General features: G+C 54.6%; 1 protein-coding gene across 7 annotated transcripts in view; it reads right to left on the bottom strand.

Annotated features, from left to right (window-relative positions):
* ADAMTS13 (ADAM metallopeptidase with thrombospondin type 1 motif 13) overlaps positions 1 to 19130 on the bottom strand; it is a 30960-nt gene extending 11830 nt beyond the window's left edge. For 6 of the 7 annotated variants that reach the window (XM_077149070.1, XM_077149073.1, XM_077149067.1 and 3 more), the window contains exons 1-20: positions 18282 to 19130; positions 17843 to 17921; positions 15316 to 15402; positions 15031 to 15170; positions 12176 to 12259; positions 11730 to 11854; positions 11495 to 11641; positions 8231 to 8371; positions 7794 to 7953; positions 6004 to 6108; positions 5122 to 5273; positions 4947 to 5010; positions 4123 to 4246; positions 3566 to 3714; positions 3136 to 3256; positions 2464 to 2544; positions 1826 to 2007; positions 1342 to 1477; positions 1128 to 1257; positions 440 to 619 (exon numbers count right to left, since the gene is read on the bottom strand). In XM_077149070.1, coding sequence (XP_077005185.1) covers positions 440 to 619; positions 1128 to 1257; positions 1342 to 1477; positions 1826 to 2007; positions 2464 to 2544; positions 3136 to 3256; positions 3566 to 3714; positions 4123 to 4246; positions 4947 to 5010; positions 5122 to 5273; positions 6004 to 6108; positions 7794 to 7953; positions 8231 to 8371; positions 11495 to 11641; positions 11730 to 11854; positions 12176 to 12259; positions 15031 to 15170; positions 15316 to 15402; positions 17843 to 17921; positions 18282 to 18428 — 2534 coding nt within the window. In that variant the 5' untranslated portion in view covers positions 18429 to 19130. The remainder of the gene's footprint in view (positions 1 to 439; positions 620 to 1127; positions 1258 to 1341; positions 1478 to 1825; positions 2008 to 2463; positions 2545 to 3135; positions 3257 to 3565; positions 3715 to 4122; positions 4247 to 4946; positions 5011 to 5121; positions 5274 to 6003; positions 6109 to 7793; positions 7954 to 8230; positions 8372 to 11494; positions 11642 to 11729; positions 11855 to 12175; positions 12260 to 15030; positions 15171 to 15315; positions 15403 to 17842; positions 17922 to 18281) is intronic. The other variant, XM_077149068.1, reaches the window with a different exon arrangement.
* Positions 19131 to 23921: the final 4791 nt, after the last annotated feature.

Genomic DNA, 23921 nt, shown 5'->3' on the forward strand with positions numbered 1-23921 from the left:
AAAAGCCAGTCCATTTTGGGTATATTGCATTTCAGCAGCTTTAGCAAACTGAAACAGACAGTGAGGTGACAAGAGATGGCCTCAGGGGCCCCCAGGGGCAGAAATATTGATGAAGACGTGGCACTTACAGCTCTGCTTTCCTGCTTTCATTCTATCCCTCAACCCCTCTGTGGGGCAGACAGCCGCACCCCAGTCTACCGCAGGGATAGATGTCCAGAGGGAAATAGCTCTGGTTGACATTTCAAAACTTAACTCTTAGCCCCCAGGCCGCCCACCACCGCCTTCCCTACGTCCGATGGTGGGAATGGGCGGAGGGCACTCAGCAGGGGCGGGGCCCGGCACAAGGACAAGCCCTGTCAGGAGGACAAGGCCTGGACCTGCGTGTGTGTCCCTTCCTGTCCACCCCCCCCCCCCCCGCCATGGACATGCACATACTCACCGCGTGGGGCAGGGTTGGGGGTTGCAGGTTTCTGCAGGTGCCGGCTGGGTCTCTGCATGGCACCGGGCAGCTGGCACCATCCTCAGGAGGCTGCCTTGGGCCTCCATGCAGCTCACTGTCCGTTCCCGCCAGCCTCCCCCGCAAGATGCGCTGCACGGGCCGAAGTCCCCAGCTGCCCAGCTGGGTGGGGGGGACAAAGCATCAGGCCCTGACATGGGCCCCAAGAGGCTGGAAGTTCCTGAACGCTGCATGTGGGCAGCCAGCTCAGCAGCCCCCAGCTCTCCAGGTTTCCCCAGAACTGCCCTTCCCATGTGATTACTCCAAGACACCGGGGCCTGATTACTTTCCCTGAAGTAATCACTTCACACCCTCACATCAGGCTCTGCCAGCTGCAGAGCCTACGGGCTGGTGAGCCCAAGGGTTTGCACCGCTCCTTCCCTGAGCCTCCGTAACCCTCTCAGAGGACGCCATCAATTCCACCAGACAATGTGTAACTGCACTCCGGGGCACAGGGGCACATGGCAGTGGGTCACGGGCAGGGCCTGCCCTAGGGCGGCAGCCCACCCTGCTAGTGGAACAAGCTGAGATCCCACGCAGAGCTTCTAGGCCCTGGGGGAGAGCCCAGTGGCTGGAGTCCCAGAGGCTGGCCCACGCGCTGACAGAGTGGGAGCCCCACGAAGGCACTCACTGCGGGGGGCAGGGCGCGGGCACGCAGGACTCGGACCTCGCAGGCGGCTGCGGGCTCGCTCCACAACGGGCAGCATCCACCCACGCGTGGGTGTCCCGGTCCCAACAACCGTAGGTCACCCAGCGCCGCCCTGGGAGGGGAGTGGGGGAGAGGGGGCTCGGCCACCTCCAAGCAGGGCCGAGGGTGCCGCGGGCCGCCCTGCCCCGGGCCTCACCTGCCCCACAGCTCACCGAACAGGAGCCCCGCACGGCGGCCCACGCCCCAGCCCGCTGCGACACAGGCTGGAAGTAGCTGTAGGTGATGTTCGGGCGGGCGAGGTGGCCGTACTCATCACTGTAACGCCGGTACACCTGCACCCACCCAGGCGGGAGCGCTCAGGCCCCTCAGTGGGGGTGGGGGAGCGACCTGGGAGTGGCTGTTCATGGCTGCCTCCCCCAGGCGGCCTCCAGGCTTTCACCCTGCACCCCGACGGGCTTTGGTTTTGGGGGCCAGGCCTGCTGCCTCCCCCAGCTAGTGGGGCACAGGGGCTTTTTTATATCTATCTGTGACACTCTAAGCCCACGAGGGGCTCCTCATTGTACTGTGCCCAGCACACACACAAACCCACACCCGTCCGTGACTGCTGAGTGAACAAACAAGCGAACCCACAGTGGCCCACCAAGGAGCACGCCTGGCTTCCCCCCAGCCCCCAGGGTCACCTGTATCTCGATGTCTTCCTGGGAGGGGCCCCAGATGCGGATCTCCTCCAGGCGGGGCAGCTGGTCCTCGCTGAGCATGACCTGGTATTCGAGGCGGCTGTCCTCCAGCAGGGAGGGGTGGGTAATGCTGGGAGACGGGCTGGTCTTCCCGGCCACCACGTACTGCCCTCCGACCTTCACCGCTGGGATGGCAACGGGGGCCACTGAGACCCTCTTCCTGCCCGCTGGGGAAACAGCCCCAGCAGCCCCCTCCCACCTATGGGGTTGAGGGTTTGGGGTCAGAGTGGAGAAGACAAAGGGCCAATGGAAAGGAAGGGGGCCTCTGTCCCTGGGGTATAAGCGCCCATGCCGTGCCTGTCACGCTCCTCCTTCGGGCCCCCAGCCTGGAGCCTCGGGCCGGGGTCTCCCCATCAAGGCCACCCCTGCAGTGATGTGCACAGGAGTCTGACTACGGAAGGCTTCCCGCAGCCGTGGGGCCTGACCACGTTCCAGAACCCGATGAACACCCTGGGCTCACATCTCCTCACCAAGCTCACTCACAGGCAAAACTTACAGCACCCCATCCTAAGGGCTCAGAGGTAGGGGTAAATGGCCCTCTGGATAGAATGACAGGTCACAGGGTTCTCTGGTCAACTCACCCAAGTGCGTGAAGAGAGGCCTCTGGTTAGCGATGTAAACACTGGTCAGGTTGGGGGTAACCGTCAGGAAAGTGACATATTCTAGAAGGAAGTAGGATTGGGGGTGAGGGGTCTCACATGACCACTGACATCACAGTCAAAAGGGGCCAGGCTTCACCTCCACTGTTAAAATAAAAAAGCCTTTTTTAACCCACTGAAAGCTAACAACACATCTGGGTTACCTCAATATGTAGTGAGCCCACTGCCACTGAGGGCAACCAAACCAGGCTACATGGAGGGCTGTGAAGGGTGTTGCCCTGGTCAGGAGAAGGGAACAGGTCCAGGGTTCTCATAGTGTTGAGGGCAAGCCAAAGGGAGATGGATCTTGAGTTCTCCATTCAACAACTAAGTGGCCAAACTTGTTTGTAAATAAACTCAAGGGGGTTCCTCTTGGTACTTACATCCCTCTTGTCATGATTTTCTTGGGAGAAAAAGCTAGGCTGCCAGAAATCACCCAAGGCCCGGATTTTTCCCTGCACTGCCAATCGAGTGAGCAGCCGTCACTGAGGCACTAGAAATCCAGCGGCACGTCGTCACCAAAACCCAAGCCCACTGTGGGCAGGCAGCGGGGGGCCTGAGCCACTCGGGCCCAGGGAAAACGCGCAACTTCCCTGCTCCGAGGAAGGTCCCTACCTCCAGCTCTCCCAGCCGAGAAGGAGCCGCTCCGGCGGCTGCATGTGCTGTTGTTGCCCCCACACACCTGGCACACGTCCCAGACCTGCCGGGAGCCCATCTTGCCGTCACAACCGAAGGTCTGTACGAAGGGGACACAGGGGTGAGACCGGGGAGGGCCGTCCGCAGGTGGGGCTGAAGAGGGCAGCCTGGCTGACACCCACATAACAAACGGGGTGTACTTGTGTGGTACCTAAGCTCTGCCAAGACTCAAAGAACCAGCCAAGGTTGTGACCCCTAGTCCTCAGCCGACTCAGCTACTCCCCTGGCTTCCTGCCATGCAGCCCCACAGCAGCCGCGTCGGGGCCATCACCTGACCGCCCCCCCGAAGCACCCTGTGCACCTCTCTTCAGACAGGACGGGGCATCTGGCCACACCCCCACGTGCCTACCCTGCAGCTGCCCGCCACACACAGGCTCAGGCGTCCGTCCTGCCGCAGGCCACTTGGCACACACCGGGTCCCGTCCACAAAGCTGTCTCCGCGCCTCATGATGAAGTTCTCGCCCATGGCCCGGCACAGGAGTCCACACAGAGTGTCCCCTGGAAGGGACGGCAGTGTGGAGAAAGGGGGTCCCAGGGAGGCCCAGGGGCAAGATGGGGGGAGACTGCCTCTGGTGCTGCCTGCCCCCTGCCAGCGTCGGCCTGGGCGTTTGGGGGGTGGGTTTCCATTTAATCCTAACAAATAGCTAATGCTACCGAATGATGAGCCAAGGAGCCCTCTCGGTGCCTCCCCTCCGTGATCTCCCCACGCCTGTGACAACACCAGGAGGCAGTGGTGCCAATAGGTGCACTCTGTAGACAGGGGTAACCGAGCCTCGAGAGGGGAGTGGCGGCCTGCCCCGCCAGCCAGGGGCAGAGGCCCGAGGTCTGTGTAATGCCCGAATTCCAGCCCCCACCATCAGCCCCGACTTCCGCGGGCGGGGGGCAGGTCCCTCCACCCCGCCCCACCTCGGCTGTGCTGCGCGGCAGAGCTCCAGCGGTAGAAGGTGCCGCCCGGGCTGGACTGCAGGGGCCTCCCGTCGGTCTCGGAGCACTGTTCTTCCATGAACCCCAGCTGGGTCTTCCCGCAGGCCTGGCCGAGGCGGGGAGGGTGTGGCGGGATAGTAGGCTTGGGGGAGACTGGGGCAGTGGTGGGCTCCAGACCTGGGTTTGGCCCCACTCCCCCGCTGGGTCTGAGATCCCTGTTCTGGAAAGTGGGGTGACAGCAGCACCTCCTCCTTTCTGTAAGGGACACAGCACAGGATCTAACCAGGAAGAAGGGAGCAGGAGAGGCCAAGCTTCTGGAAACGGGGGGACTGTGCTCACGCCCTCTGTGCTGTGCATTTGGAGGCAGATGACTGGGGGTCAGGCACGCATCCTGACTTTTTTTATGTGCCAGGTTCTGAGAAGACAAAATCAGAGCCTACCAGGCCAGCACAGACTCCAGCCTCAGTGACCCTCTAGGCAGCACCCATGTCCCCCACCCTAGCCACCTTCCTGAGTGTCAACACCAGGTGGGACTGTGTCCAGCTAGGGTGGCAAACTCGGGCCACCCCAGGGGAAAGGGAGTGAGCCTGTCCTTGCAGAGGTGCACCACTGGGGGGCTCTGGAAGGCACAGGCACCCAGGGAGGGGTCTCACTTCAGGGCCAGGCCAGGCCCTCGTGGGACCACCCTGGTCTGAGCACTGGAGTCCCTGTGCCGGCTTTAATAGCCCATCCTGGTGTGAACCACAGACCACAGTCTCCTGGTCTGTGGGCCCCTCCAGGGCCCCGCCCGCCCGGAGGTTGCCTACCTGGGTGTTGCACATCTCTGCTTGGAGGGCAGCGCCCATGCACGCACGTCCCCCAAAGGCAGGTCTGAAAATGCCCGTGAGGCACCAGGGGTGAGAGGGGACCGGCTGCCCCTAAACCCAGGAACCCAGAGCCTGCCGCCATTCCTGACGGGCGATGACGCCCCCGGTACGGTACCTGGGGTTGTTGCAGTGCCGCCTTCTGGTGACCACGCCCCCTCCACAGGAGCGGGAGCAAGGGCTGGGGGGTCCCCAGCTGGACCAGTGCCCATGCACAGCTGCCACGGGGGCCAGGTCTGCCAGGGAGTGGCAGGAACCCTTGAAGCACCACTGGAAGGCAAGGACAGGAGATGTCTGCTGCAGCCACCCGAGCCTCAGCCCTCACCTCCCCCCATACACACCCCTTCTGCTAGAGATCAAGTGCTCAGAGAAACAGGTCGGAGGACCACCCAGAACACCTGCGAGGGCAGCCACACCCAGTCAGGAGGGAAGAGACACAGCCGCTGGGGACTGGGGCATCAGCAGGAAGGGGATCTGGGCAGCCAACAAGAGGGAGGCTGGGAAGAAAGCTGAGGCAAAGCCAGGAAACCTCTGTCCTCCCCTGTACATGGGGACGCTGCACACTCCCTGTTTCGGGGTTGGGGAGGAGGACATGAGATGCAGCACTCTGCTTGGTCAGCTCCCCGCCTGGGGGTGGGGCTCAGTAAACACCTGCTCTCTCTGACAAGGAGTGGGGCTCAAAGGTGGGAGCTTAGGTCCAAACAGATGAGGACTCAGGATTCCACCCTTCCTGGGAGAGTCACTGACTATGGCTATTGGTCCTGTGAAGCCCAAAAGGCCATCCCGTCCCTCTCCCAGGGCCTGGGAGAGCACACGGGGGGTGGCATTGCCAGGGCACAGCCGCCAATGCACGCAAAGTGCCTTCCCACTAGGCGGTGACCAGGTGGGCAGCCCCAGGGTTCTCTGCCTCTGGCCTTCTAATGCCTCCTACTGCCCACCTCAGAGTGAAGTCTGCCAGGCTGGAGGTGCCCTGCACATGCACACTCTCCCAGCTTCTGACCTTATCCACACCACATTCTGTCCCATCCAGGAGGGGAATGAGCAGGCGGCTGCAGCTACTTCGATCCAGGGGGTCTGTGTGGCAGGAGAGAGCCTGGCACCTGTCCTAAGAGAGGAGACAGGGGCCAGCTCAGGGACCACCAGGCCAGTCCGGTCGTTGTCCAACCCTAACTGTTCCTCCCAGACCACAGGACGCACTGACATGCTCTGAGGACACACGGAAGAGGCTCTGGCCTCACAGTGGGGGGAACGGGGAGTGTTCAGGCCAGGAATTGAACCCCGGGTCTCCTGCATGGCAGGTGAGAATTCTACCATGGAACTACCCTTGTACCCACTGTAATTTATTTTAAAATCAGAAGAAAAGAATGAACTTTTAGGTCAAAGAAAAGGCTATAATAGAAAATATTAATATATTTGCATTTATAACACTAAACATAAAACTTAATATATTTTACAAAATTACCCAAATATAATTTTCAATATCTTTTATGAAGGAAGGTACCCACCAAGGCAAGTCAGACACGACCCTGGGAGGAAGACAGTTTTCCCCTTCCCCTGTCTGCTCACAGTCCTGCTGTAGGGTTCAACGTGGAGGTCACCTCCTCCAGGAAGTCCTCCTTGTTAACCTCAGCCCTTGCCCTACTCCCACAGACCTTTGCTTCCCCCAGCAGAGCCCGGGACACTGGAAACTGCCCGTTAGGACTAGCGGCTCACTCTGCCTCAGTCTGGGAGCACAGAGGCTGTGCCAGGCCCACTACATAATTTGTGAGCCAAACTGAAAAGAAAATGCAACATCCTTTGTTCAAAACTGATTGAGACTCTGCAAGGAAAGTCGTTGCCCTCCCGCCTGCATGAGACATGACATCCAGGGGTGAAACTCTCCCTAGTGGCAGGGGCCATGGCTCCCAGGGATGACTCTGGCCCTGTTACCATGGGATCAACAACACCTTCTGAACCAAAATGGGGAAAGAAGTATAATAAAATAAGGCATCAGTGGCCAAGAGAGGCCCAATGGAGTCAAGAGGCTGTTCTGGAGGCTGCTCTTATGCATACTTCAGTTAGACGGTGCTGATTGCCATGGTCTGCTAAACCCCAACCATCACTCCTGTTGACTCTTACGAACACCCAGGGCTCGAAGTGAGACCCTACAAAGGTCTCTTGCACTAGGTTTGCCTTCCTGGACCATATAATTCCTGGAGGGTGCCTCGGTCAGAGAGACCCTGGAACTCAGAGGGACCAGCCTCTCCAGGATTATTAGTTACAACCCCCTATCCTTTAGTGTCGACACTTCTTCTCAATATGAACAGTCAGAACAGGCATTACCCAAAGTCCCTATAGATTGGGAGAAGGATTAAAAGAGAGGGAGGAGGCATAACAGAGAAATATGGGACTTAACAAACAAGTATGACTGCTGAGTCACTAGGTTAATGTGCCTCCAGTGTTTCGGAGCAGCTAGAAATAAAACTCTGAGAGGGTGGCATGGTGGCCCATAACAGACTCTGGGGTCTGTTCTGTAACTACTTGTTGAAGTGTGCTTCGAAAATTACTGCTTTTTTCTTCCTTTGCTTTGCATTCATGTTATATTTTACAATAAAAACAGTTGAATTAAAAAAAAAAAAGGTTGCAACTCCCCAGAGGCGATAGCCGAGTATAAAACCAAGCGAGCCCCTGCACCACCTCCACCAAAGGTGCCAGCGGGGGTCTTCGAGCTGGGCTGGGAGCGCATCCAGGCGGGCTGCGCTTGCAGAGGCCTGCAGGAGGTGGGTCCCGGCCGCATTCCCACAGACTCACCAGGTGCTCCCGGGCGAAGGTGCAGGCAGCAGCGGCAGGGCCGAAGGCCACACGGCACTGCTGGTCGGCACTGTAGTAGAGGCCCGGCTGCACGTGGGTCAGGCGCCCCGTGGGCATAGACAGTGGCGGGGGGTCCCACAGGCAGCGCGCCCGCCCTGCGCTGAGATGAGGCCCGGCTCAGGCCCCGGGTAGGGTTGGGATGGAGGGGTGGGAGGAGGTGAGGGCAGACAGAGGAGGCCGGGGGCGGGGGGTAGATGAGAGGTGGGATCAGGGAGGGTGCAGGGGTGTGGGGAGGGGTTGGAGCGGATAGAGGGTGGGCGTGGAAACTGGGTGAGAGTGGGAGTATCCGGGGCTCAGGCCCCAGGTGGCCAGAGCAGACAGAGGGTCAGATAAGATGGGGTGAGGCTGCAGGCTGCCCTGGAGTGGGGGTGGGTTACCTGAGCAGGCGCTCCAGCTGGCGGCGGCTGCACTCAGACCATGCCAGGCCCCCGTGGGCGGGCGTGGCACCATCGTTGGCCATCACGTGGCCCCTCGGGCCACAGCTGCTGTCCTGTGCACTGTCATGGTCCAGGCCCAAGCTGCGGGCGACCCAGCTGCACTGAAGGCAGCCCCTGGCACCTACCCCGTCCCCCTGCCCTCCCAGCTTTGGAACCCTTGCTGACGCTTGGCCCCCCACCAGCTAATGTGCACTGCGCAGTGAGTCCTGCAGCCTGCCTGCCTCAGTTTCCTTCCCCATGAAGAGAGCCTGCAGACAGGGTGGCCCCCACTTCTTCTGGCCAATAAATATCACAAGGCTTAAGAATGGGCAAGTGGTAGAGATACGAATGAAGCTGATCTGGATAGGACTAAAGTATACCAGAAGCCTGGGTAAAGGATGCTAGCATCCACATCTTAAAACGTTCAACTTCTACGTGAGACTAAAGGGAAAGATGCTTATTTGGTGCAAATTTTATATTTTGATTAGTGTATTTCCTAATTTAAGTTGCATGGTCAGTTTAATTGAACACCATAAATACAAGGAATCTTGAACAGGGCATGAGATTTTCTTGGATTGTCCAGGTCAGTGTGATGCCTCGATAAACCCCAGAGTGATGTGGACAGTGAGGAAAGAAGTATTTGCAGGGCCTCCTTAGGGGACCGGGGAGAAAGGGGGAAAGATTCAACTTCCCCATTTGGAGAATTTCTGATACTCTCCCAAGCAGTGGGGACAACCAAATCATTAGGCCAAGCCCCCAATCTTGGTGTTCACCCTGTGAAACTTATTCCTGCAAAGGATAGGCTGCCCTCCCCACTACGTGGGGCATGACTCCCAGGGGTGTGGACCTCCCTGGCAACGTGGGACAGAAATCCCAGGATGAGCTGGGACCCAGCATCAAGGGATTGAGAAAACCTTCTTGACCAAAAGGGGGAGAGAGAAATGAGAAAAAATAAGGTTTTGGTGGCTGAGATTTCAAACAGGGTCGAGAGGTTATGCTGGAGGTTATCCTTATGTATTATATAGATGTCCTTTTTAGTTTATGGTGTATTTGAGTGGCTGGAGGGAAGTACCTGAAACTGCTGAGCTGTGCTCCAGTAGCCTTCTTTCTTGAAGATGACTGTATGAAGATATAATGTTTACAATGTGACTGTGTGATTGCGAAAACCTTGTGTCTGATGTTCCCTTTATCTAGGGTATGGACGGATGAGTAAAAATATGGATTAAAAACATAAATAAATAATAGGGGGAACAAAGGTTAGAATATATTGGATAGATGGAAATACTAGTGGTCAATGAAAGGGAGGGGTAAGGAGTATGATATGTAGGGGGGTTTTCTTTTTGTTTCTTTTTTTCTGGAGTAATGCAAATGTTCTAAAAAATGATCATGGTGGTGAATCCACAACCATGTGACGATATTGTGAGCCACTGATTGTGTACCATGTATGGGATGTTTGTATGTTAAGAATGTTTGTGTTTGTATGTTGTTTATCAATAAAAAATATTTAAAGAAAAGAATGGGCAAGCTTGGGGGTGGGGCTTGGAATGGGGTCTGGGATAGGTGTGCCCCCCAACTGCTGGGACAATATAATTAGATAAAAGCCTGAGGAAAGCACTGACCTGTGGCCATCACTTCCACATTTCCCACTCCTGCAGTGGAAGGCAATGGTTTTCAAACGATTTCTAGCAGCAGGACTTTTTTCTCCCCAACAAACTCTGTAGAGGAATTCTAATGGTGAGTGCTGGAGCCGCAGCAGCGGTTAGGGGTCAGCAGGGTCTGATCTGCAGGAGCCGCAGCTTTGCCTATGGAGCCCCCCAGCCCCCTGGGCTCCCCCACCCCGCCCCCCAGGAATTCTACAGCCCAGCTCTGAAGGCTGAAATCACCTGGGAGTGGGAGCAGGGAGGGTGGGCAAGGAAGATGGAGGGACCACTCTTTACTGCAGAAGTCTCTGGACTGTTTGAGTTTTTACAAGCAGATGTTACTTTCTTTTTTTTTTTTTTTTTTTTTTTTTTTTAAAGGAAAGACAGAGAGAAGGAAGGAAGGAAGAGAGGAAGAAAGGGAAACATCTTTTAAACATTTTCTTGTTTTATTGTATTTTGTTTCTCCGTTTTCGTTACATGGGCTGGGGCCGGGAATCGAACCGAGGTCCTCCGGCATAGCAGGCAAGCACTTTGCCCGCTGAGCCACCGCGGCCCGCCCCCAGATGTTACTTTCATAACTAAAGAAGAAAAAGGAAAAAGAAACCCACCACTTCCCTTATGTCATGAGAGATACCTGGGAAGGTTTGTCCACAAGAATGTATAGTATTCATAACAGGCAACATTTGGAAACAACTTAACCATCCAACAATAGGGGATTAATTAAATAAATCATGCTATGTGGGCCCAATACACCATAAACTAAAAAGGACATCTATATAATACATAAGGATAACCTCCAGCATAACCTCTCGACCCTGTTTGAAATCTCAGCCACCAAAACCTTATTTTTTCTCATTTCTCTCTCCCCCTTTTGGTCAAGAAGGTGAAAGACACAGGAGGAGAGGTCAGGATATATTATTAGGCGAACAAAAAAAATTTTGAAAGCCATGTACAACATAGTCCCAACAATGCAAATGAAAAATTATGAATGTGTACCATAAAGAAAAGACTGAAATTAAACACAAAATATGAACAGACATTATCTCTAAGTGGTGAGTTTCGGCATAGTCTTTTCAGCTTGCATCTTAAATCTTAACCTGAATTTCCTACGAAACTTATTTTCTAATTGCTAAGCTTGTTTTACTTGTTTTTTAAAAGAAAAAAGTTTCCTTTCCTCCCCCCACCCCATGCTCATGGTGCAGGGAGACAGACAAACACCAAGAAAAGAAACCCCGAAACCACGTCGTGAGAGCACACTGGCAGCAGTCTAGAATGTTCCGTCAGATGCTGCTTCTCTTGGCCTTGCCGTGGCCCTGCCCTTCTCATCTCTGCCCCTCTGCAAAGCAACTTTTTTTTTTTCGTTTATCAAATCAGTAAATTTATAATTTGGGCACTAGGAAGTACATTTCTTTTTGTTTTTTAATTAATATTTTAATTTTCTACAAAGCAACTTTGTAATCGAGAAGGATCTGTCTTCTCTGTCTGTCCCTACACCCTTCCCCGCCAACCCTGGCCTCACCCCTCCAGGGGCCCATCAGCTGCTTGACTAGAGCTGGGGGATGGCGGGGGGATGGGAGGCACCTACCTGTGCCCAATCTCATGGGCGATGGTGACCCCCAGGTCAAAACCAGTGTCCTCGGTGATGAGGCAGCTCCAGGAGGAAGAACAGATGCCCCCCAGCTGGGTGACCCCCCGAACCTGCTGGTTGCCGTTAGGCAACTCCAAATCAAACCTGGGAAGAGAAAACAGACGTCCGGGTGGTGCTGAGATGCTTTCCCTTGGCTGGGTCTCCACTGCACTTGGCCTTGGAGCTCAGCTACCTGGTAACATAGAGGACCAGGTCGGCATGCCCGGGGTCCGAGTCGTCCACGGGGTTGATGCTTCTGCTCCAATGACACACGCTCAGCAGTGACGCGGTGATGTTGGTTGTGATGTTTGGAGCATCCTGAGGGGCAAACCACGGGGTCCTCAGGGGCACCATGCTAACCGCCACCAAGGCACTTATTCATGAGTCCTCATCTCAGCCCCATTCCTATCCCCGTACTCCAGAGGGGGAAACTGAGGCTCAGAGAAGTTCCGCCGCTCTGCAGCCAGAGCTGGGTGCTGGGGCAGAGCTGGGATTCGAGTCCCATCTGTCTGACTGAAAACCCTGCAGCCAACCACAGATCCACAGTCCAGCATGAAAGAGGAAGGAATAGGCTTTCCGGAGATTCTGGGTATCACCTCCACATGGGACGTGGGTTCTGAAACCCAGCTGGGTGCCTACCTTGGGCTCTGTTAGGACGAGAATCTTCACCAAGTGCACCTGGAACTGAGCCCCCAGGGATGGGTCCCTCAGCAGCTCTGAGGCCTGTGAAGGGCAAAGGGAAGGGAGGCTGGGAAGCAGGCATGGGAGATGGGTGGGCTCTGCCCAGCACATGTGGGAGCCAGTACCTGAGACATCAGATGTGGATCTGGTCCCCCCTTGCTCATGGCACAGGGAGGTAGACAAACACCAAGAAAAGAAACCCTGAAACCACGTTGTGAGAGCACACTGGCAGCACTTTAGAATGTTCCATCAGACACTGCTTCCTTGGCCTTGTTTTCACCCTGTCCTTTCTCATCTTTGTCTCTCTGCAGGAAACACCTTTCCTTCCACCTCTGCTTGTTTAAACCTGTGCCCTTCGGGAGGTAGCAGAGGGCTCCCTGTCCCAGGGCATCCCCGTGAGAAGGGCTCTCTCCTGCTCCCTGCCCCCAGCTCTCCCTTGGTTCACCCAGCAAGATGCTGGCTGTGGTCGACTTGTGCTGTGGTCGTTTGTACCAGCTTGTCCTCTAAATTGGACACAGTGTCTGAGTGTGAGAACATGATCTATCACTGGCCTCAATGCCTGCATTTGATTTCAAGCTCTGCCACTTCCTAGTTGCTTGTTCAGGAGCCTTTTAAACTAACCTCTGAGCTCCAGTTTTCTTGTCTGTAAAACAGGATGAAAGCTTTCATGGTTGTGCTGTGGGTTTGAATGGTATCCCCCAAAAAGATACGCTCAAGCCCTCACTTCCAGGCCAGTGAGTCACCACATTTGGAAAGAGGCCCTTTGAGGATGATTGGTTATGATGCGGTCACACTGGATTAGGCTGGGCAGATTCCAGTAAGACAGGTGTCTTTAAAGGAGAGGGAAATGGGCCCTGTCCATAGGGGACGGTGGGGGGACGCAGCCACAGGATGGAAGGAGAGATTGAGCTGTGCCGCACACCAAGGAATATGGCTTGCCAGCCCTGGCCAGGACCTTACAGGCCCTGCAGACACCTGATTTGAACATCTAGCCTCAGAAAGTGAGAGGATGAATTCCTGGCAGATTTAGGAAACCTGAGCTAGGGAGCCTGGGCCCAGTGGGTGCTCAGTGAGGAAGTCAGTGGCCACCGAGCTGGCACCCTGTAGACAGGGCCAGGTCCCCCCACAGTCCTCCAAAGGCACTTGGAATGGCCCGAGGGAGCATGGGCTCGATTCCTGAATTTCAGAATGTTAGATGGGGTGGGGGGGTGGGAGAGGGGAGCACCTCCACCACTTGAAAACAATAGCTTTCAGATGTCTTGGAGGAAATCATTTTCACTGAGAAGAAAACACTTCACCTCTGGAGCTGGCAGGCTGGAAGCTCTAGCAGATTTACTCTGGCTGGGGCCCAGTGACAGCGAGGAGACACGGGCCGCAGGGACCATGACCCCTGTAGGGACGGTCAGGGATGGGGGCACCTCTGAGGGCTGTAAGGCTCATGGGAATTACATTGCCCTTTGTCTAAAATGAGTGACGAGGCCCAAGGGTGGGGCAGAGTGGTGCCAGGCACCCCCCACACTAGAGGCAGCGGCCCACGGCTGGACCAGCTTCCCCTCTCGAGGGCCAATTTGCTAAGAGGTGGCTTCCCTGACCCCAGTACCCCCAGCCCCTCCTCATGCCCCCAGCCCCGCTGGAGCAGACCAAGGAGAATGGGGAGGGGGCCCAGAGCTGTCAGTCATCAGCCAAAGCTTGTTTCCTAAATGCTTCCTACCTTCCATTCCCACTTATTTGGGGTTAAAAGATAGTTTTTCCAGGTGATGGGAGCACACTGCAGTGAGGGTAACTAACTGCCACGATATGTGGGGGCAGTGTGGCTGAAAGAGAAAGTTTAGGTCACATTGGTTCCTAGAGGGAAAGCCAGAGGAGGAGACCTGGGCTAACAGTGAACCTCCTCAGGGAGGGGTGGCCCAAGGACAGATTGTGCTGATGTGTGAACGACTCAGCGAATGCACTAGAAGACAGAGATTGCACACTTTAGATGAGTGTCATAGCATGTGACTTTGTACCAATAAAACTGTTTTAATATACACAAATATATACATATATCATCTTCTGCCTCGTTTCACTGCACAGTGGACAGTGACAGTGGCCTGCTTGCTATCAATCCCTCCACATCTGTGGCCACTGTCTTTGTGGCCTAGAACAGAATCACATTTTCGTATACACCCCTTGGTGTATTCTTTGCCTGTCGGGTGAAGGATGCACGTGGCCCACTGGAGCAAACTTGTGATAACGCTGTGGAAATTGCCTACCCTTTGCTGAGTGTTTTGGCCCCTTGATGTAGCAGTTAGTGAGAGTAAGGGACCCCTGCCCTACCTTTACCCCCAGAAGCCAAGGGAAGGGGGGTCCCATGCCGGGGAAGGGGGCTGCTGCAAGGAAGGAAGGTGGGCATCTCATTTGCCAATGGGATTTCTGCTTGGGTGTCCAACTGGTTGACCTGTCCTGCTTCTCCCTGAATAATGGACAAGAGAACCACATAGGGCAGAGGGAGCACAGAGCACGTGCCACTGGAGCACGGAGCAGCCTGCACCCCCAGGTTCCCCTGGATCATACGGACATGGGGAAGAGGTCAGCCTTAAGTGTACCCTCCGAGAGAAGGGACCCAAGTAGCAAGAGGCTGTGGGTTCTGGGACCTCACTCACCTATACTGCAGGTGAGGGCCGGGGAGGGGAAAGGAAAGAGCAGACCACACCTCTTTTCACTCGGGGCTGGGGGAGTCCTGAGCCCAAGCCTGACCACCCCGGGGGAGACCCTGAGTCAGACCTCCTGGGTGGCCCATGCCATCCACATAGCCCCCGCCTTGGGACACTCACCATGTTGAGGTTGATGAGCACGTAGCGCTCCGTGTCCTCCTGGTGGGCCTGGTAGACGTCCGGGCCCACGGCCACCAGCAGCTCCAGGTGCAGGATGTTCCCGGCGGCCGGTCTCGGGAGGCGGGAGGAAGGCAGGTGGCCTGTGACGGAGGGGGAGGGCTGAGCCCGTACCTTCTAGAACGCAGGCAGAGTGTGGCTCTGGCCCGCGGGTTGGACATCCCATCATCCTGTGTGCTCGGCCTGGAGGCAGATGTACCTGAAGGGAGTCCCATCTCTGCTGCTCACCTTGGTGGGACGTGGGTGGCCGGGGGGCCCCATCCTTGGCCTTCTCGTGGGGAGTGTGGGCAGAGTGAGGGTCTCGGTCTTCTGTGGCTGCCGCGTAGAGGGAACAAGGCAGGCTCTGTAAGCCGCCGGGCACAGGGCCTGCCAGGGTGGGATCCGAGCTGGGCCTTTCTGGGCCTCTAGCCCCTTCCTCATCTTCACCATTCTCCCCGGCCCTCCCTCTGACCAGCTCAGAGCTCCACCTCTCGCCCGAGGCTTTCACTGTCTGGGCATTGGATTTAAAGATGCCTTAGTTCACACAATGCCTTTGGAGTACAATGCTCAGAGGGACTGAGAGACCCCAGAGTGCAACTGCATGTGCTTTGCAGACCGTGAGAACTGCTGGCTGGCGTGCTTCCGGAGTGAGGCTGAAGGGACAGAGAACAGCCTTCTGAAGTTCACGTCCTCCCCAGGGCGTCAAGTCCCACTGGAGACTCGGCTGCTTGGGGCATACAAGAGAGCAAGGTGGCTTGGTAGGGCAGCAGGGCAGGGGGGCAGGAGGCAGCTCCTGTGTGGCCATGGTGTCCCCAGACTGCCTCGGAAGATGGGCCTCCCCCAAGCCCCTGGCTCTTCCTCCCAGAGCCTCCTCTGAGCACACACTGGAGAACGGGATCACCTCAGATGCCACCCCTTCCTGCACACACATGCAGCATGGTGGTGTGAGAGCCAGCCTGGCAGTCAGAGTAGGGTTCTCGTCCCAGTTCTGCTCAGGGCTGTGCAGGACGCCAATGGGGTAATTTCCCATCTTTACACAGACCTGGGGCTTCCACTGCCCCATATTTGGTCAGCGAGACCCCCTGATACATGCCTCTGAACAAGCCTTGGAGACTGTCAAGGGTTAATCCCAGGCGGGATGGCCCACTTGTCTGCCCAGGAGAACTCAGTCTGGGGGCAGGGCTGGGGGCATTGACCCCTGGGCAAGCCCCTCAGCTGGGCTTGCTCTGCAGTGTCTGGGAGCTGGGGGCCTTTTGCACAGCACCCCAGGTGTCCAGGAGAGCCTGGCCCTCCCCTGCAGAGCTCCCCACTCCTGGGAGCTGTACCTTGGACCATCCTCCATGGGCGGGGGGCATGCCTGCGGATCAAGTGGGGACAGGCACTGCTCCAGGAAGGCCCCCGCCTCCAATGCTGCATTCTCAGTGGCTGGACGTGCAGCCACTCCCTGCCCACCAGGATGTCGCCCTCCTGGAGAAGGGAGAGCAGTGGGTACACTGGCCACCCCTTGCAGGACACACCGACTCTAAGCCTGCCTCCCGCACTCACCAGGTGGCCAGTGCAGTAGATGACCCTGGCAACTGTGCCCAGGGGCTGCAGAACCCAGCCTCCGGCCAGACACGGCTGCATGGGCTGCCTTGGCCACCAGGTGGATGCACTCACCACCTGTTCGCTAATTAAGGTGGAAGCCCAGGGGTCCTGCTCTGGCCGGAAATAGAAGGTAAGGCATCATCCCCAGGCATGCAGGGAACAGCGTGGAGCCCTGCAGGGTGACCCCCGGGGCTGGTCCTCACAGACACCGGCAAGCGGGACCATCTGGAATTTGGGTGCTGCGGGAGAAAGGCTGCCTCACTCACCCTGCTCAGTCCCCTGGTGATGGTGAGCGAGGCAGGGCGCTGGCCTGACACCAGAGGACTGCCCCTCCTTGGGGTGGCACAGGGCCCTCCCCGGGGCTGGACCAGGGCTTTGCAATTGAGTTTGCAGCCTCAGGACACTTCTTCCACAGGTAATGCCATAACCCCCTGTACATCAAGTGAAGACCAGTGGGGCTCCAGCCAGCCCCCAAGGTCCGCCCCCAACCCCACTGGGGACCCAGTCAAGGATCACCTAGCTTTCCAGGACGGGCAGAGTCAGGTGTACCCGAGGTACCCCCTACGCCATTGGTCAGCCCCCATGCCCTCGGCGCCATGCACCTGCCCTGATTGCTAGCCTGCCCCTCCTCTGGGCTCCACCGCCTTTAGCTCCAAGTTTCCAATAGTTCTGCTCTTGGACAGAGAGCCAGGACCCCCCCAGGGAAATCCACAGGCACACAGGCTGGTGGGCAGTGGGGAAAGATTTCCTACCGAGGAAAACCCACAACCTTTGGCTGGGGGGGTGGGGGATGGGGAGTGTGACCCAGCGTCATCTTATTTCCCACAGTTGGAGTAAATATTCCCATAATGGCCAGAAATCACAAAGAATTTTCAAGAATCAGCCAGCCTACCCAAGGCCCAGGGCGGAAGGCACCAGCTAATTAGGGGCCAGAACCCTTGAAATACTTTACAGAATCCTGGGGTCAAGGTCCAGCTCGGTCCAGAACACCAGACCAGTTTTTATCAAGTTGGCAGGAAATAGCGGATTAATTAGCAGAGGCGAGGGCAGCTTCTCACGGCTTCCCCTCCACCCGGGTGCCTGACCCAGGACGCACCCAATTCCCAGGCCCACTGACTCAATCGTTCCAATCAAGAAGTCATGAGATGGCCCCACACGTCCTGAGAAACTCCATTTGCTAAGAAGATACCTGGAAATGTACTTTTTAAGGCAGAATCAGGGCCAAAGTAAGAAGACACCTCCTCTGGCTCCAAAGCTTGGAAAAATCCCTGTAAGGTACCAAAGAACAAATGGGGGCAAAAGAGGGAGAGTGGAGGTGGGAGGATGGCAGGGCCAAAACAAGGAGCAGAAGGGGAAATAGAGACAGAGAGAGGGAGGGAGGGGGGTGGTTGAGCAGAGCAACGCACACGGAATTTTGTCCCAAGATGACCTTGAGGTACTAAAATGCACTGAGTTCTCCAGCGAGCCCATGTCACTCCCAGTGCAAACCCTCAGGCTGGTGTGGTCAGCAGACAGACGCACCCACTGTTTGACTGCCCAGGTGACCCACCTCCACCCCGCAGCACCCAAGAGGACTTGGTCACCCAGCCCAAGGCCCCCAGGACCACCACTCTGGTGAACGGACGCACCTCCTGGACATCAGTCAGTCCACGGCAGCCCAGGAGAAAGAGCACAGAGGTGAGAACGGCCTCCAGGCTGGCCATGGGGTGCAGAGCCCACATCCTCGGTGAAGCCACAGCCAAAGCCCATGGAGGGAGAGCCCTGGAACTGGACATCTGGTGGGTGTGGAATGGGACCCACCCCGCTGGGCGGGCCAAGAGGCCATGCTTACTCTTGGGACCCGCCTCCCCAGGGCTGCAGGCCAGAGCATCCAAACCCACCTCCTGCTCCACAACCCTCCCCCATGCCCCCTCCTCAGGCTCAGGTTTCTCTCGTGGTCACTGGGCCCTGCTCTGAGACAGTCCTTGGCTCCAAGCACCCAGCCTGGTTGATGGTCTGCATGGGATGGGGGTCTCTGCACCCTGGAGAAACTTCCTGCTGGGCACACCAGCCACAGGAGTGGGGACAGCCACGCGGCCCCACTTGGAGGAGGGAGACCTGGAGTGGGAACCTGGGCTGTACAGAGGCACCCGGGTTCCTTCCCACAGCTCTCACTCTGCCTCCAATCCAGACCTTTCTCTGCTTTCCCTGGACCTGTCCCTGCCTTGCTCTCATATCCCTGCTTACCCAGCATAGACTGCATGCCATCACCTCACTTCCTTGCAAATACCCCTATGCCCTTGTCTCCTTTGCTCGCATGCCTTTTTGCCCCAGGTAAGCTCAGCTCTCGACCTGTCCACAGAGAGACTCACAAGACCAGGCTGACAGGGACCACTCCACACTCATTGTTGCAAACTTCCTGGCTAACCCACCGTGTCCTGGGGAGTCCTCCTTGGCACTCTCCCAAACTACTGTTTCGTAGTTTCTCATCCCTCCAGGCTCTCCTATCTGCACCACAACCCCTGCCCCCTCCGCTGATGACCAGCAACAACCCTGCACCCTCCACTTTACCTCAATGCACCCCAGCCCCTGCCTTCTTCCTGCCAGCCTGCCACAGTCCCGTCCTCCTTCTCCTAACCAGGGGGGCCACCAGGACCTGAAGGAGGCCAAACAGGCCCCCCTCACTGCCTTCACCTTCTCCAAGGCTCTGCTCCTGCCCCATTCGCCTGCCTGTCCACTAGATGCATTCACTCATTCCTTCATCTGGCAGGTATCTCATGGAGCCCCGGACAAGTGGTAGGCATGTGGCCACAGACCAAGCAGACACCACCTCTGCCCTCTAGAAGCTTCTGCTTCTAGTGGAGACTCAGATGATAGACTTTGCAATAAGTAGATTGCCTTAGCATGTGCAAACAACCTAAGTATGAGGGAGAAAAATAAAGCAGCATAAGAATGGGGGAGAAGTGGGGAGGTTGCAGTTCTATGTAAGTTCAGCAAGGCTCTTGGGGGAAGTGGCATGGCTAGATGTGGAGATGCTAACCAGCTCATCCGTCAGCAAAACAAACTCTAGGATCTCCTTGTGCGCGTGTTGAGGAACAGAATTTTCTCAGTAGGGTGTCAGCACTATTCCAAAATAAAAGGGCATACATTAAGCAATCTGCAAACCATACTCAGATGACTTATCTAAGTGTAATGAAGATGAATGTAACAGAATATCATGAAACCTTTACCATGACAGAGAAGTGACCCTTAACTTTAATATATAATGGTACCTTTGTATTTTTTATTGGTTGGCTTGCATTCTTTTTCTCCCCTTGGAATTTAGAGACTGTACAGATTGTTTTCGCTTCTAATGGCTTTTTTTTTTTATTAGAGAAGTTGTGAGTTTACAGAACAATCATGCAGAAAATACAGGATTCCCATACACCACCCTATTATTTACACCTTGCATTAGCTGATACATTTATCACAATTGATGAAAGCACATTTTTATAATTAACTACGGTCCAAGGTTTTGCACAGGGTTCACTGTCTGTCTTGTGCAATTCCACAAGTTTTTTTTGTTGCTGTTAACTTCCATTCTAGCATCATGTATACAACCTAACATTCTGGGGTCTCTTGATCAAAACCCACAGCCTTCCCCTGACCCATCCCATGCCCCTGCTTTAGCCCCATTCCTCACCGTCTTTAACAACAAACTGGGAAAAGGTGTCTTAAGTGACTGCCTCCACTTCCTCACCACCCATCCCCACACTCCCTGGGAACTGTTTTCACTAAGGTCATTGTCTTAGTTTCCCTGGGCTGCCGTAACAAATTACCACAGACTGGGGGGCTGAAAACAACAGTTTATTCTCTGACAGTTCTGGAGATCAGTGCTGGTTTGAAACTGTTGTGTACCCCAGAAAAGCCATGTTCTTTAATCCTCATTCAATGCTGTTGGGTGGCATCTTTTTATTAAGTTGTTTCCATGAAGATGTGATCCACCCAACTGTGGGTGGGTTTTTTGATTAGGTAGTTCACTGAAGATGTGTCTCTACCAATTCAAGGTGGGGTTACTTACTGGAGACTGTTAAGAGGGAACCATTTTGGAAAAAGCTTTAGGATCTTCACAGCCAGAGACCTTTGGAGATGAAGAAGGAGAATGCTCCTGGGGAAGCCTCATGAAACAAGGAACCGGGAGAAAAAGCTAGTGGACTTCAATGTGTGCTTTCCCAGCTGACAGGTGTTCTGGATGGCATCAACCTTTCTTGACTGAAGGTAACCTCTTCTTGGTGCTTTCATTTGGACATTTGCACAGCCTTAGAACTGCAAACTTGCAACATAATAAATTCACCTTTCAAAGCCACTGTTTCCGGTATATTGAATTCTGACAGCTTTAGCAAACTAATACAAGACCAAAGCCCGAAATCGAGGCATCAGCAGGCTGGGCTCCCTCTGAGACCTGCAGGGGAGTCTCCTCCTTGGCCTCTTTCAGCTTCGGTGGTGGCCAGCCATTCTTAGCATCCCTAAGTTTACAGCTGCAGCACTCCAACCTCTGCCTCTGTCGTCACACAGCCTTCTTCCCGCTGGGCATCCTTTGGGTCTGTCTGAATACCCCTCTCTTTCCTCTTATCAAGATGCCAGTCATTAGAGGATTACATTAGGATTCACCTGAATCCCACATGATCATCTTAACCTGATGACATGTGCAAAGACCTTATTTCCAAACAAGGTCACACTCACAGGCACCAGAGGTTAGGACTTAAACATGTTCTTTTGGGGGACACAATTTAATCCATTACAGTCTGTAATAATCTTGTGGCCATATGCAGCCACCACCTGTGGTGTCAACATTTTGGCAGTTCTGGAGGTGGTTTGCTTTCCCTCCTCGGGCTCCATGATGGCACATATTCCCGGCTCTTTTCCTGCTGCACTGGCTATTCCTTCTCCTCCTCGGCCCCTGCCCTTCTCTCTTTGGTATACGTACTCTCTCCCTAGGTGAACCAACCCAGGTTAGTGGTTTTCATCCCCACTCTATATGGATGACTTGGATTATATCTCCAGCACTGACCTCCACACACAGGTCAAAAAACATAGGTTCAACTGCTGATTTGACATATCTGTGCACTGATAAATGTTCAAACTTAACTTGTCAGAAAGGAACTCATGGCTCCACACCCACACTGCACCACCTGCTCCTTCTTCGATCATTTATTGAGCTGATAAATGGCCACACCCAGTTGCTCAGACCAAAATGTAGGAGCCACGTTGTCCCATCCCCCTCTCACTCCCTGCCAACTCTGCCTCCACCACACAGGTCAAATCTGTCTATGCTCTCTTTTCACAGCTCATGAGTGTTAGCTGTGGAATTATCCTGCTCAGATCTTCCTTCAAGAAAGAACTTGGCTTTCAAGTGAGAAAAGTTGCAGACAGCCAATGGCCTCCAGCAGCAGCACCCACTCCATCCGCTCCACAATTTAGGCTAAGAGCACTCTCTTCCTTAAAGTCACTGGCCAACTCTCTCTCTCAGCCAACACAACAAGCAAACTCACCACCCTCCCCCTGTCTACATGGGACATGACTCCCAGGAGTGTGGACCTTCCTGGCAACATGGGACAGAAATCCTAGAATGAGTTAAGACTCAGGATCAAGGGATTGAGAAAAACCTTCTCGACCAAAAGGGGGAAGAGTGAAATGAGACAGAGCGTCAATGGCTGAGAGATTCCAAACAGAGTAGAGAAGTTATCCTGGAGGTATTCTTACACATTAAGTACATATCACCTTGTTATTCAAGATGTAACAGAGAGGCTGGAGGGAACTGCCTGAAAGTGTAGAGCTGTGTCCCAGTAGCCATGTTTCTTGAGGATGATATAGCTTTCACAATGTGACTGTGTGATTGTGAAAACCTTGTGTCTGATGCTCCTTTTATCCACCTTGTCAACAGACGAGTAGAACATATGGAATAAAAATAAATAATAGGGGAAACAAATGTGAAAATAAATTTAGTTTGAAATGCTAGTGATCAATGAAAGGGAGGGGTAAGGGGTATGATATGTACATATATATATTTTTGTTTTCATTTTATTTTTTTCTGTTGTCTTTATTTCTTTTTCTGAATTGATGCAAATGTTCTAAGAAATGATCATGATGATGAATATGCAACTATGTGATGATATTGTGAATTACTGATTATATATGTAGAATGGAATGATCAAAATAGGAATGTTTGTGTTTAATTGGTGTCTTTTTTTGTATTAAAAAAATAATAAATAAATAAATAAAATTAAAAAGCCACTGGCCAAGGACTGAACACAAAGGGGCTGCTAGGTTCCGACAACTCTAACCTTAACCCTAACCCACTTCTGCCCATGGGGAGATTCCTGTATTAGGCAGTCTTGGCTCCAGAGCTCTCCATTGGGTTGGCCGGTACTCAGTCAGATCTGCACTGCAGTCTGAGAACCCCCCTTGCTTATTCCAGCTTCTTTCCCATTTCCCTTTCTCAGGCAGCAGATCTGCATCATTATCTGAAAGGCTTCCCCTGCCCTCTGGCATCTTCCCATTTACCTTTCACAGCCCGTAATAAATGCTTTGCAGTCCTTGTTCCATCCCTGCAATTGCTTCCTGGAGACCTAATCCAAGCCACACCATCTCTGGCACGGCCACCTGTAATCATCTCCTAAATGGTCTCCCTACTTTCTTCCTCACTTCCCTCCCGCATCCCATTCCTCCTACAGAAGCCGAAATGACCTTTTAAACACTTGTATCATGACCCTCTCACGCTTAAAATCATTGACGGCTTCCTTCACCATTAAACAAAAACATCCAAACTCTTTTCTGCAGCCCACGAGGCTCCACAACGGTGGCCTGGCCCCTGCACACCCCTCTGGCTGTACCTGCACTCCTCCACTCCCTCCCTTCTGCCAGCAGAGCTTAACCACACCAGCTTTCTCTCCATCCCTCCCACACGACCGACTCATTCCCACCTATGCCAGTACTTAGCTGTCTGCTCCATCCTCGGATCTCCGCGTTCGGGTTTCAGCTCAATGTGTCCTCAAGGAGGCCTTCCCTCCTGCCTCCGTCCAAGTGCCCCTCCACCGGAAAAACACAGGACACCCAATTAAACGTGAATTTCAGATAAACAAGTAAAATTTTTAGCACAATTATGCTCCAAAAATCGCAGATATCTATGGCATGGGACATCGTCCCACGGCCAAAACTGTGGTTTTTCTGAGGCTCATAGACAGCTGGGCGCCCCACACCGGCAGCCTTGCCCCGGGTCTAGGTCCACCACGAAACGGCATGTTCGCCGC

The sequence above is a fragment of the Tamandua tetradactyla genome, chromosome 2 (assembly GCF_023851605.1).
Source record: "Tamandua tetradactyla isolate mTamTet1 chromosome 2, mTamTet1.pri, whole genome shotgun sequence".
NCBI lineage: Eukaryota > Metazoa > Chordata > Mammalia > Pilosa > Myrmecophagidae > Tamandua > Tamandua tetradactyla.